Source organism: Populus euphratica, unplaced genomic scaffold (assembly GCF_000495115.2).
Source record: "Populus euphratica unplaced genomic scaffold, PopEup_1.0 scaffold6.1, whole genome shotgun sequence".
In the NCBI taxonomy this organism is placed as follows: domain Eukaryota; kingdom Viridiplantae; phylum Streptophyta; class Magnoliopsida; order Malpighiales; family Salicaceae; genus Populus; species Populus euphratica.
In genome coordinates, this window is record NW_011499849.1 from 455489 (window position 1) to 468585 (window position 13097).

The 13097-nt window shown below is 34.1% G+C and overlaps 1 protein-coding gene and 1 long non-coding RNA gene across 2 annotated transcripts; one reads left to right on the forward strand and one right to left on the reverse strand.

Annotated features, from left to right (window-relative positions):
• Positions 1 to 6337: 6337 nt before the first annotated feature.
• Positions 6338 to 7431, reverse strand: LOC105120236 (uncharacterized). Its single transcript, XR_841282.1, has 2 exons — positions 7179 to 7431; positions 6338 to 6616 (listed from the first exon to the last, which is right to left on the reverse strand). It is a non-coding gene; the product is annotated as an uncharacterized LOC105120236 (long non-coding RNA).
• A 1151-nt stretch (positions 7432 to 8582) lies between these two features.
• On the forward strand, positions 8583 to 12873 carry LOC105120243 (phospho-2-dehydro-3-deoxyheptonate aldolase 1, chloroplastic-like). Its single transcript, XM_011018427.1, has 5 exons — positions 8583 to 9243; positions 9388 to 9665; positions 10352 to 10628; positions 11081 to 11326; positions 12406 to 12873. The coding sequence occupies exons 1-5, from the start codon at positions 8716 to 8718 to the stop codon at positions 12670 to 12672; spliced, it is 1596 nt and encodes a 531-aa protein (XP_011016729.1). The 5' UTR covers positions 8583 to 8715; the 3' UTR covers positions 12673 to 12873.
• Positions 12874 to 13097: the final 224 nt, after the last annotated feature.

Here is a 13097-nt window from a genome sequence, read left to right on the forward strand (position 1 = left end):
AGAGGATGGCAAGTGGGCCATCTTGATAATGCTTTGTAATAAACAGACAGTGGTCCCTTGCCTTTGCATCTACCTTCTCCGTCCACGCATCACCTGCAATATTACCCTACCAGGTTGAAAGAAGAAAACAAAACACATGCACTTGCCCCGTGAAGAAGCTTACTGCATTATTATACAATATACTGTGGCCCTTGCTTTCAATATTCAAAATATTGTGGATTGCATTGTTGCCTTACAATGCATTTTTCTGTGTCTACAGGGTTGGAAGAGTTAAATTCAGTCTTTAATTTGTTTTTTTTTTGCATTATTTGATTCTTATATTTTGTTTTTACAAAATATAGTTTTAGGTGTTTATGTTTTGATTCTAAAATCTTATTTTCCTCATCCTTCACTGTTAATAGAAAAAGTCACTGGAAAAAAAAATCAGATGAGAGATAAAATTTTAAATTGATAATAAAAAAAAATCGATCTTGTCATCAACAAGTTTATTTGAGAGAGGAGTTTAATGAAGGGAAACCTGCCTCGTAACCATGTTGAAAAGACATATTAGGGGTTGTTAAGCTTTTTATTCATTTTAATTTTCAGTTTTTAGATTGATTGAAGGATGTTCTAAGGTTGAAAATGAAGAGTTTGAGGTTTTTATAATATTTTGATATTTTTACATATGGAAATTTAGGTTTTTGTATCTTAGTTACTCAAAACTTTATTTTCTAGCCATCAAATATAGCTGGAATTTATTGTAGGAGATGATACATCTCTGTCTACGTGGACAACACGTTATCCCATATTTTTTAAAATTATCTCATGCAGGAACTTTATTCTTTAGGCTCTCCACCTTTTTCTGCTTATTTATCTAATCATTTTATTTTTATTAGTTACAATGAAATTCTCTTAAAATAAAATTATAAAAATATTACTTGAAAAATCATCCTATTACGTCATGTTTTTTCAATAAGATTAGAGTTTCTATGACTATATTAACAATTATTCTATGAATTGAACCTAATTTGAAGAATTGTTTTCTAAACCGAATATTCAAAATAAAATATATATTTTATTCTTTATATAGTTTTATCAAGTTACTTATTGTTTTATTTTCTATACATTCGTGTGAAAATTATAAAGGCATGTATTGAAATTTTCTTTTCAAGTCGCAATTAATTTTTTTTAAAGAATCATTTTTATAATAAAAATGACACGTTTTTTTTGTCAAAAATAAGAAATAAGAGAGAGTTTTGAGTAAAAAAAGTATATGTGTTTTCTATTTAATTTAAATAACTGGATTGCCACCATTATTTACTTTAATTGCCTTGAACTTCTTGAACCTGACATTTTAACCCTTCTGGTTTTCAAGTTTTACAGTCGACAAAATGGGAATCATGTGTGATGTATATATATATAATACACACACTGCATATAAAGACAGGTCCAATAATTTTTAACACATGAAACAGTGGTCCCGCTTATTAAAAGACAAGATGCAATCATCAATGAGAAGATTCCCTTGCTTTCTCTCCCTTTTTCTCTTTTTCTCCTTTGTTTTCATTGTTATCTGGAAATCTCAGTCAAAGAAACAAACCTGGTCGAACAAGTTCATCACAAGAACAAGAGAGAATAAAGTAGCAGTACGCCCAGCTTTACATTCATAATTAATCGTCACAGTCCAGCGATTATATTTCGAGTTTCTACTTAAAAAGTTTTGTTGCACTCGATTTTAAAAATGTGCGGATTTGGACAGGAAGCAGCTGAACATACCTTACATTGTGCTCCGAAATACGAGGCTTCTCTTGATCGCTAGACAAGAGAGTGAACGTTGTACATTGGAGGAGCTTTGCGTTGGGTGTGATAGGCATATGTGCTCAGATTAAAATCTTGTGTGCCCATGCAAAGAATGTGATTACTTTTTTTTTTTTTTAGAAAAAAGAATATTCTAAGAGGATTGCTGAGTACAAAAAACAAGATCGAGGGACCTTTTTATATCTGGAGCCAGGGCCCCGGCCCTCCTGGCTTGCCTCCACCCCCAAATCGACGTGAATAGCACGTAAAGCGACCCTTGTGGGTGAATTAAAGTAGCCAGGATTCAACAGTTTTATTTTTGCCGACACCATAGCTGGATGGACCCAATGCGAGATGGCAGAGGCCATCTGCCCACTCTAAACCTCAGAACTCAAGAAAGTCTTGCAATCGTTTCGCGATGTTGTTTCCTTTATGAAACGATCGGTACTCGCCATTTGAATTTCAGAAAGCGACCGGTTCGTTTTTTTTTTAAAAAAAAAAAAAACCTAAGGGTACTCAGTGGAACAATGTGGAGCAAGGAGCAAGACTCATTGGCTTACTGTATTATATTATGAATGCAATAATATTCTTGTCATTCTCAAAACAAGCCAAAGAAGCATAAACCAGAGAGCAAAATAGTATTTTTATAAGAGTTAATTAGTATTATCAAATTGAACGGAATAAATTTATCTCTTCACTTTTTTGTTGCAAGGTGTGATTAATAATTTACCCTGAAAATTAAAAAAAATAACTAACTTCTTTACTTTGATCAATGCCTTATTTTTAAGAAAGAAGTGCTTTACCAGCTCAATGGAGTCCTGTTCAGGTGCTCAGGAGGTCAAGTGCTGCGAAAGCTCATCAAACAAAGAAGGCCGGCGTTCAACATTGGCTATAAAAACATGGACGACAAACCGTTAGTTAACTTAACTTTACCCTGTTAGCTGTGAAACAGCTTGAAACAGGGACACCCAAACATACTGAGGACACGCATTGATTCTAAAAGGTTAGTTGCGAGTAATTTTTTTTTTTCAGCGTTGAATATCTAATTGAACAGTCTTAACTCTCTTGATTTTGAGTTAATATTTTATAATTATATGAAAAAAAAGGGTTAAAACTTTTACCGTGCAAGAAATTCTTCATTGAAACATGCATGGACGAATCCAGCATGCGGGCGATGTGGGTGCATGCCCAAACTGCTAAAAAAAAATAATAAAGTATCATGTTGAAATTAGTAACAGGTTTCAACGAATAGAATAACTAGAAATAAACTAAAATAGATGTGTTTTGATAATAAAAAAATAACTCCGATGAATTATAATAACGGAAATGAAAAATAAAAGTTAAAAAAGAATTGTGTGAAAAAATATTGGTATAACATTATTTTGAAACTATAATAAACCTGTAAATAAAACAGATAATAAAAAGAAAAAATAAATATATTTTAGAATAAAAAAATGGTTCTAGCAATGATTAAATACAAAAATTTGAATTTTGACATGAAATCATCTACCTGCCAGTCTTACATTATCGAATATAATTTTTAAATTTATTATCAAATTAAACTGAAATTTTACGAGAAAACTCTTAAAACATTACTCTATCTTAGTTTAAAATGTTAGGGTAATCTAATTTTGGAAATAACATACGAGAATATTAATAGTCTGACCCAAAATGACATGTAGGCTCATTAATAATATTTTTATAATAAGTTGGGAAAATTAAAAATTCAACTTCTTCTTCCTCTTAAAATTGCCTGCCAGTGCTAGAAAAAAATTAGAAAAAAAATTAAGAGCTCCCTTACTATAACATAGAAAAAGAAGATTTAACGCGATGAGAGTGAGTTTAAACACATCTAACTTAATAATTAAAAGGAAAATTAAGTGAGGGAAAGGGAATAAAAAGAGGAAGCTCATGACATTAAGATTAAAAAAAAAAGGATAAAAAAACTTTGATTAATTAACCTTCAAAGTTCATATTAGTATCAGGTAAGATGTTATAAACTCAATTATACAAGTTTAAGCAAAAATCAACAAAATTTATGCAAAATTTATAAATTTTGAATTACGATTTTAAAATGTTAAATTGAAGAAAAGTTAAATTGTGATATTCTTGTAATGAAATATGATATAAATGACTCAAATAAAACATATTTGAAGAAGAAAGTTTAGGTGGTCATGATGAAAGTAGAGTTGACTATTTAATAAGAGAGACTAAGAACTTTTAGAACCAAGGTAAATATTAGTTATGTATGTTCAATATTTGTTGTAGTGTTGATGATTAAATTATGTTGTTTAGTTGTAGTTGAATTTGAATTGATTGATTAAAATAAATAATTTATAATTAATTATGAAAGATATTTGATGGAATGATAATTTTGTTAGTTATATTAAAGAGAGAAAATTAAAAAATATTGATAATAAGATCCTATAACATTTTTAAAATATATAGCTTCATAAAGAGCATTTATAATTTTTTTTAATAGAATTCTACACTCATTGTGTAAATTTTTTAACTTTATCTTATAAACTTATAATTTATGGATTTTAATTAATTTAGTTGTATATTTATATTATTTTACCCTTGCTGAAATTGAATCTCAGATCAGTCCTGGAAACATGGGAAGGAAAATAAAAAAAACAAAGCAAAAAAAGAAGAAGAAGCAATTGCTGGTGTATTTTCCTAAGAAGACGTCAAAAAAAGGAGGACATCCTGCCTCTCCGAGAGTGGGGAAGAAGAAGAAGGATGATGATGGGCGATTTGATGTGTGAAAGAATGCGGGGCAGGTGCCCAGATTCAACTGGCTTCTGAACAATTTGAGCCAGACATTCTAGCCAAGCCCGAGCATTTCAACCAAGGACCGACGCCAATGTCCTTGCTGGTATTCGGCCTTGGCCCAAAAGGCCCATTCGTAATCATGGAAAGATTTCTAACCAGTCCACCCAATATAACGGGAATCGTGTGTGTGTGTGTGTGTGTGTGTAAATGGACTGCACAATAGATTAATATTTAATGAAATGGTTTAGGTAAGTATTTTTTCAATGCTCCATTATATTCAGAGCAGGAAAAATCAAGCACTGAGTTTGCTTCGGTGTAGATCTTGCAAACCAAGAAGTTCTCTTAATATAAATATATGTTTTTTTAAAAAAAGAAGAAGAACATGAGTTACACTACTAGAATCCAAACAAATATTCGTAACTCTAAAAGATAAATAAATTGATTGAGATTGACGTAGTAGATTTATTTTACAAATAACATTCATCTATTTAATTCAGAGCATGTTTGGGATCAATGACAGACTGAGATTTTTTTGGCACTAAAAAAAATTAAAACATACGAAGAACTTACTATGTATCTAGATATAAATTATTATTCACCACAGTAATATAATTAATATTTCATCCTTCCAAGAAAAATTAATAATCAGTGACCCTTATATCTGGGTAAAAAAATCGTTTTATAAGATTTCATTGGTCATTTTAAAATTAATTGAAGATAATTTGGTCATTTGCACAATATAATAATTATATTACCTTGAAAATAAAATATTTTAAAAGGTTGAATAGGTGTAATTTAATATTTTTAAGTTTTAAATAATTTTTATATATACAATGTAAAAACTATATTACCCTTACATGCAAAAATTGTAGCTTATATTAAAAAGATTTTTTTAATTTTTTTATTGTTTTTTTCTCTGTAATAAACAAGTTGATATAAAGAGGTTTTGTTTTTTGATTAATATAAATATTATTTAAAAAATTAATGATATGTGAAAGGCACTTGCGAATTAGTGCAGGGTTTGAGAAGTTTTTTTTTAACTATTCTTACAATAATAACAATAGATATTTTTAAAATTGATCACAAATAAAATATAAATAAAATATTAAAATATTTATTTAAAATTACAATAATATCATAAAAAACAAAAAAAATATATAAAAAAATTAAAATCAAGTAAACATTAGAGTGTATATATATATATAAAGCCCACCTCGTACTTGTATAAGCAACAAAAGAGGTGACTCTGCACACCAACACTTTCAGATGTATTAGGTAATCACTGCTGTCTATACAAAAATCACGTGGTCTTCATTTCAACTTTTCATTCTTCACCGGGGAACGATTTGAAAGAATATGCCAAGTAGCTTATCATGAAGACAGGCACGTGTCGTTGGTGAATGGGCACGTGTCGTTGGCGAATGCGGGTTTTCAATGCTGGGCCCTGCGGGTAGGAGGAGGAGTGCACGGAGTGGAAGGGGTAGGTGAGATGACTTGGAGATCTCTCTTGATTTCCTAGTTTCGCCCACGGGGTTTTGAGGGTAGCTTGTTGTTAATTATAGAAGGGTATGCTTGTAATTGCAGCCGACTAACCCTTTGAACGTTGTCACTTTGATTACCGGGTACTCCCACCAAGTTCCCGGTTAGGTGATGATCTACAATTTGGCTCGGCTCAATTAGCTATTTTAGCCATAAATACAGCTCTATGAACTTCCCAAACAATAACCACGTGGTGAAAAAAAGATTCCAATTATGTACCATATTTATCTAACTTTTCAAATTGTTCATGTATTTATCTATAAGAATACAAAACCCTAGCATGTCAACACCCCTTTTCTCTGACTATCCCAGCAACCTTTGAACCTAAACACCGCAGCCACCCACGACAACATCTCCTCTATCTCATGCTACCACTGACAGTCCCTTCCCTTTCAGCCATCACTGCCTTCCTTTCCTCCAACTGTGATAGCAAATCCTTCAACCGAACCACCACCCTCACACAGCCCCTCGCCTTCATTCCACATGACAGGAACCAAGAACAGGTTGATTAACAGGTAGCCTAATCCTGGATCTGAGTTAGTTGTTAATTTAAATACCCAATAATCAACTTTTAAAGATAAGAACCAAGAGCACGTCATTAATCCTTAATCCTGGTGCATGAATATTTATTCACCGATTTAATTTATTATTTAATAGTCAACATTCAAATTCAAATTTAATCCTGAAATAAACAATAACCAATTCTATTATCTAATTAATTGTCAACACTGACAGCTTAATCCTAGATCGATTTCTTGAATAAAAAATAATGAATACGCTACATAACAAACATTAAAAAAAAAATCTAACACAAAATAAATTAGAAATATTTGTTTCAACTTTAGCCTTAACCTCGAACAAAAATATCAATTCCTAGGTGACTTCGTACCCCGGGGACCCTCGGGTTGACACACAATGACATTGGAACCACAACACTTCAACCATGTAAACAATAATTAATAATATTACAAATCAATAGATACATAAAAAAAATCAATGATATTACAAATTATCCAACAAATAAAGAAAAAACATTAATATTATAGTTATAAAAAAACAAAACGATCTGTTTAGGGTTCGAAGGCGACCTTCGGAGCTGCTAACGCGGACCAGAAGCTGTTGAAACTGATCTGGAAAGTAGTGGTGAGTGGCTTCATGCACGGACAGTGAAGGAGGTGCTAGACGGTAACAACGCGTGGATCCACGTGCTGAATCTTACCTGCCAAAAAAAAAAACAGAGGTTTTAGGCTGATATTTCCTGATTTGTTATGAATTATGAAAGATCGGGGGTTTGTCTCGGATGGGAAAGTATTACTTTGGAGAAGTCGTGTTTGTGGCGTGGTCCCTCCCTTGTACCCTGCGCATCATTTCACTTCTTTTTTTAGTTTTCTTTTATTTACCAAAACTTGTCGCACAATAATAAAATAAGTGAAAGCTAAATTTCATTAAAAAGAATTTATAAATTTTTGGAAAATTTGTTAGATCTTGGGTTACTAAAAAAAAAGAAGCTCTGACATTGTAACTAACAACCCATATGAAATCTTGTGAATTAATTGAATTCATATGGTAAAATTAATTTTGATATTTAGAATTTTTTGAAGGATATTGATTTGAATTCTAAAAAAAAATAATTCATAAAAAAGATACAAAAACAAATCAGATAGCAGATTTTATGATTTGCTAGAGACCAGCTTTTGGACAGCGAGAGACTAGCTTGCAACTTTTCCTTCGCTGCCTCCTCGCAATGTTTTTTACCCTGCCTATAGTGGAGTGACTTGCTAAATAACCACGTTGTTAGTTACTTGTTTTCTTTGCAAGTACGAGATTGGCTATTTATAAGGGTTTTTGTAATATAAAAAAGATTTCTGAAACAAAAATAATTTTTAAATCAAGTTTAAAATAATCAAGATTAATGATTTATTTTTTTATTGGAATTCTACACAATTGAATTGAATTGAATTACATGATTTAATATTTTATTTTAAATATAAATATAATAATAAATTAACATATGTTTTGGTTTTGGTTTCGGTTTGAAACCACTGTAAACTTATCATAATAATAAAAACTCAAATATAAATAATTTAATTTTTTAGTTGCTATACATGGTAACAAATATTTTGTAAGCAAAATATATAAAGAAATGTTCAAAGAAAATATATCTTAAGATGGATTTTCTTCAATGCCTTAGATCTGGATTTCATAATTTTCTAATAGATTCATGGCAAAACTCGAAGCAAGCAACAAAGCCAGCCGCCACTGGCTCTGCCTCTAATAAGCGGCGAATAGTCGGTGAAGAAGTGTAATGAACAAAATTCACTTGAACAAGGGCAAAGCTAAATTGACTTTCCTCCCAACTTTTTCCAAGTTTCCAAAAATACACCCTAAATACTTTGCATATTCCCGAAAACACCCTTAACTACCACCACCACGTCCCTTACCAGATTCCTTGGACCCTCTCCCCGGTCCCTTTGTTTCTTCTCTTGCACCAAACAAACATCCCTATAAAATCCTCGTTTGTTTCTCAACCATATCTTCAGGTACCCTCTCCTCTCCTCTTCCGTTCACAAACACAAAACACAAGCCTCTCTTTTTGTGTTCCAAAACTGGACAAAAACAACAACAATGTCTCTAACTAGCAGTTCCATAATCCCTACCAAATCCTTAATCCCCTCTAACAAGCCCCATCATCCTTGTTTCTTCACCACCAAACCTTCCAGATCCATCCTCCACATCTCCGCTGTACACTCAGCTGATCCTTCCAAATCACCATCACCCATTAAAACACCTGCAGCAACATCCACTAAAGCAGCAACCGTTGCTCCAACAACCAATGTGGGTACTGGGAAATGGACTGTTGAAAGCTGGAAATCCAAGAAGGCCTTGCAACTCCCTGAATACCCTAACAAAGAAGAACTGGATTCGGTTCTCAAAACCCTCGACACCTTTCCTCCGATTGTTTTCGCTGGTGAGGCCAGGAATTTAGAGGAGAGGCTCGCTGAGGCTGCTATGGGCAATGCGTTTTTGCTGCAAGGAGGTGACTGTGCTGAGAGTTTTAAAGAGTTCAATGCTAATAATATTAGGGACACTTTCAGGATTCTTCTTCAAATGGGTGCTGTTTTGATGTTCGGTGGTCAAATGCCCGTTATCAAGGTCTTTTTTTTTCCTCTTAAAGGAGAGTTATTAGTGTTACAATATAGAATTATATGATAGATTGCTTCTTTTCTCTTCTTTTCCTTTTCTTTTTGAGAATTGAATTTTATTTAAACTGGGATAAATGTGGATATTGTTTTATAGGTGGGGAGGATGGCAGGGCAGTTTGCGAAGCCAAGATCGGATCCACTGGAGGAAAAAAATGGAGTGAAATTACCAAGTTACAGAGGGGATAATGTGAATGGAGATGCTTTTGATGAGAAGTCAAGGATACCTGACCCACAGAGGATGATCAGGGCTTACTGTCAATCAGCAGCCACTTTGAATCTCCTCAGGGCGTTTGCTACTGGTGGTTATGCAGCTATGCAGAGGGTTACTCAGTGGAATTTGGATTTCACCGAGCACAGTGAGCAGGGAGATAGGTAAATGGTTTTATCTGACTCTTGGATTGGTTATGATGTTTTTTCAGATGGAGTTTTCATATACGGCCAAGCAAAAAGCTCACTGTTTTATTTTGAAGAATCAATTGATTTTTTATTATTTACGTTTGCTGCTATTTTAGAGTTTGATGAAGTAGTTTGTACATTTCCGGTCCTTCCGGACCTCAACCACCTTTGGTGGGTACGCAGTAGATAGTGATATGTCCTCCATGTGTATTATTTGATCAATATCGCTGGCGAGTTTCACGATCACAATTATCTATACCTGGATTATCCGCACAAGGCAATCAAGGTCCTCTTTTACATTTTCCCGATGACTGGCCTTAGGGAATTTAGATTCTAGCATCCTTTGCACGTGTTCTTCAATATGCTCTGATCTGAATGGTTTTAAACTTCTTGTTTAAAAGTGTAATCTTTTTTCTTTTTTTTCCCCTGCAATTTCTAATTCACTTGTTTTAGTTATGATGGGTTTTCTTAAAGATGTTTACCAGAATCTTGGATGAAAATGAGTTCATTTCATTTCTTAATTCATACCATTATTGGTTTAGATTTTGCTTCTATAATATGTTTCTCTTGGATGGAAATTATTTCAGTTCATTACTAATTGTCATATCATAATTGGGTCACTTTTTGCTTCTATAATATACATCTCTGTCTTCGTATGATAGGTACCGGGAACTTGCCCACCGGGTTGATGAGGCCCTTGGATTCATGGCCGCAGCTGGTCTCACTGTTGATCATCCTATCATGACAACAACTGAGTTTTGGACATCCCATGAATGCTTGCTATTGCCATATGAGCAGTCACTTACTAGGCTGGATTCAACCTCGGGTCTTTACTATGACTGCTCAGCCCATTTTCTCTGGGCTGGTGAGCGTACCAGGCAGCTAGGTGGTGCTCATGTTGAGTTTTTGAGAGGAGTCGCAAATCCCCTAGGAATTAAGGTAACTTGCATTCTTCTTTCTAATCTAGTTAGCCAATTCATGTTTCAGTAATTCATCTTTGGTGGCTAGAAATACCAGGGAGAACCTGTTTAGGAGACCTAACTTTTAACCAATTCATCTACGTTTCTTGAGATGGTTCTTGGTTGTTTTTGTTCTGGCTCTCTTTGTTTCTGACTGTGATCCTGACCACATAAGTTTATCAATATTCCTTAAATTAACCACTCAAATGCATATTTTCAAGATGCTGGCCTAAGTGGTGTTCATGTAATTATGCTTATGGAATTGTGTTTCTTCTTTTATGCCAGTCTGATCCGAATTAGAACCTGGCAATAAGCTAAATCTGAGAGGACCATTATAATATTACGATTCTTAATTTCAATTTTTATCTTGTAATTTGACACATGCATTTGGTGCTTTCGAGTTTCTTATGGAATTTGGCTTTTGTGCTCCAGGTCAGTGATAAGATGGATCCAAACGAGCTAGTTAAGCTCATAGAGATTTTGAATCCTCAAAATAAACCTGGCCGAATAACAATCATTACAAGAATGGGAGCTGAGAACATGAGGGTGAAGCTTCCTCATCTAATTAGGGCTGTTCGCAGGGCAGGACAAATTGTCACATGGGTCAGTGATCCTATGCATGGAAACACCATAAAGGCTCCATGTGGGCTGAAAACTCGTCCATTTGATGCCATCAGGGTATGATGCTTATATCTTAGCTTGCATTAATTGATTAGCATTATGTGGATTTTATATGAGGAGGTGAAAGAATATTTAGGAGTTTAAATTTGTGCTATTAAGGGCTGTTTATTATTTGAAGGAAATTGCACACTTCAGCACAGGGAATAATACAAAAACCAAACGAGATGAAAGAATATAAGTTGAGAAATAAACCAAATGTGAAGTCGAAAAGGAAAGAGAAAAACTTTGGCCCCTGTAATCCTGTTTACTGGAACTGATGAGAAAACGAGAGTTTCCCTAATATGAGTCAAACGAAGTGGGCGTATATGCTATAAATGATATTTCACTTTTTGTTAGTACATTGATTATAGGACTACACACTCTAAATTAGCTTTTTTGCTTTAGCTTTGGTGGCAATTCATAGGAGAAACAATTTGTCATCTCATCCTTGTAAAATGGGTCATGCTCCATTCATTGCTTGCAATTGAATTATCTCCTAAGAAGTGCAATAAATTTTGGTTCATTCATGAACTGGAGCAACTAGTTCCAAAGTTGTAAATGGCGGGGCATTCTGTCGCTTTGAATAAGAGCCTGCACTTGATTTCCTAGAATTAATTAAATTGGAAGGCAATAGAATTTAGGTGCGGTAGGTGGAATAATACACTAAACTAAAAATAATGGAGAATAAGGATTCATGTAACGAGTCTTGAATAGTTTACGATTGAGTGTTAGTTGAGCTGAATTGGTAGGTGAGAAAGTGACTGCTTCTCTGAGGCCTTGGGGTGGAATAGTTGGATCAGATTCCTTACGCGGGTAACCAATGATTAAGCGTAGGTATGTAGAACTTTGTCTGCAAGTTGAGTTTGAAATCTTTTTTTCAAAAAAGAATTCTGATGTTCCTTAGGTTGTGTTTGGTATAGCTTAGGTATGGAAAAAACTTGTTAAGGGGGTAAGATTTAAGAATAAAGTGTTAAAGTTTGATGGGAGGTAAGAAAATTATGAATGATAGTGGTTGTCAATAGAAACACGGGTTGACAGCATGATGGCATTATTTCCACTATGCATACCCTGACATTGTTACATTCTTAATTGGACAGGCGGAGGTGAGAGCCTTCTTTGATGTGCACGAGCAAGAAGGAAGCCACCCAGGAGGAGTTCATCTTGAGATGACTGGTCAGAATGTGACAGAGTGCATTGGTGGATCACGGGCTGTGACATTTGATGATTTGAGTTCACGCTACCACACCCATTGTGATCCCAGGCTCAATGCTTCACAATCTCTAGAGCTTGCATTCATCATTGCAGAGCGTCTTAGAAAGAGGAGGATTGGATTACAACCTTCTATTGCACCGGCATTGCTGTAGAATGACTGCCAAGGCGCTGCAATATATTTGTTCGTTTTACCGAGTTATTAGTGGCTGTATTGTGTATACTGGAAGACATGTCATGTATGTTGAGTTAATTTATGTTGTGTTGCCTCATGTCATGTATGTGAATACTGGAGGACAATGATATTTGAGACCTTGAAGAACATGGAAATAAAGACAGACTGCATTTCAAAATGACCTGTGGATCTTTCAAATGGAGAAGTGCTGATCATCTTGTTTAGATGGGTGGTTGTTGAGGGAACAGGAAGATTCATTTGTTCCTTTTGCTTTTTCCCCTTCTATTTTCTTTATCTTTGATTTATTCAACCTATCATGTGCCCGTCCGTCCAGAGAAGAGAATTTATTCTATATCCCCCAACCAGCCAATCAACAGATCTTCATCCTTTTCGTGTGCTGTACAT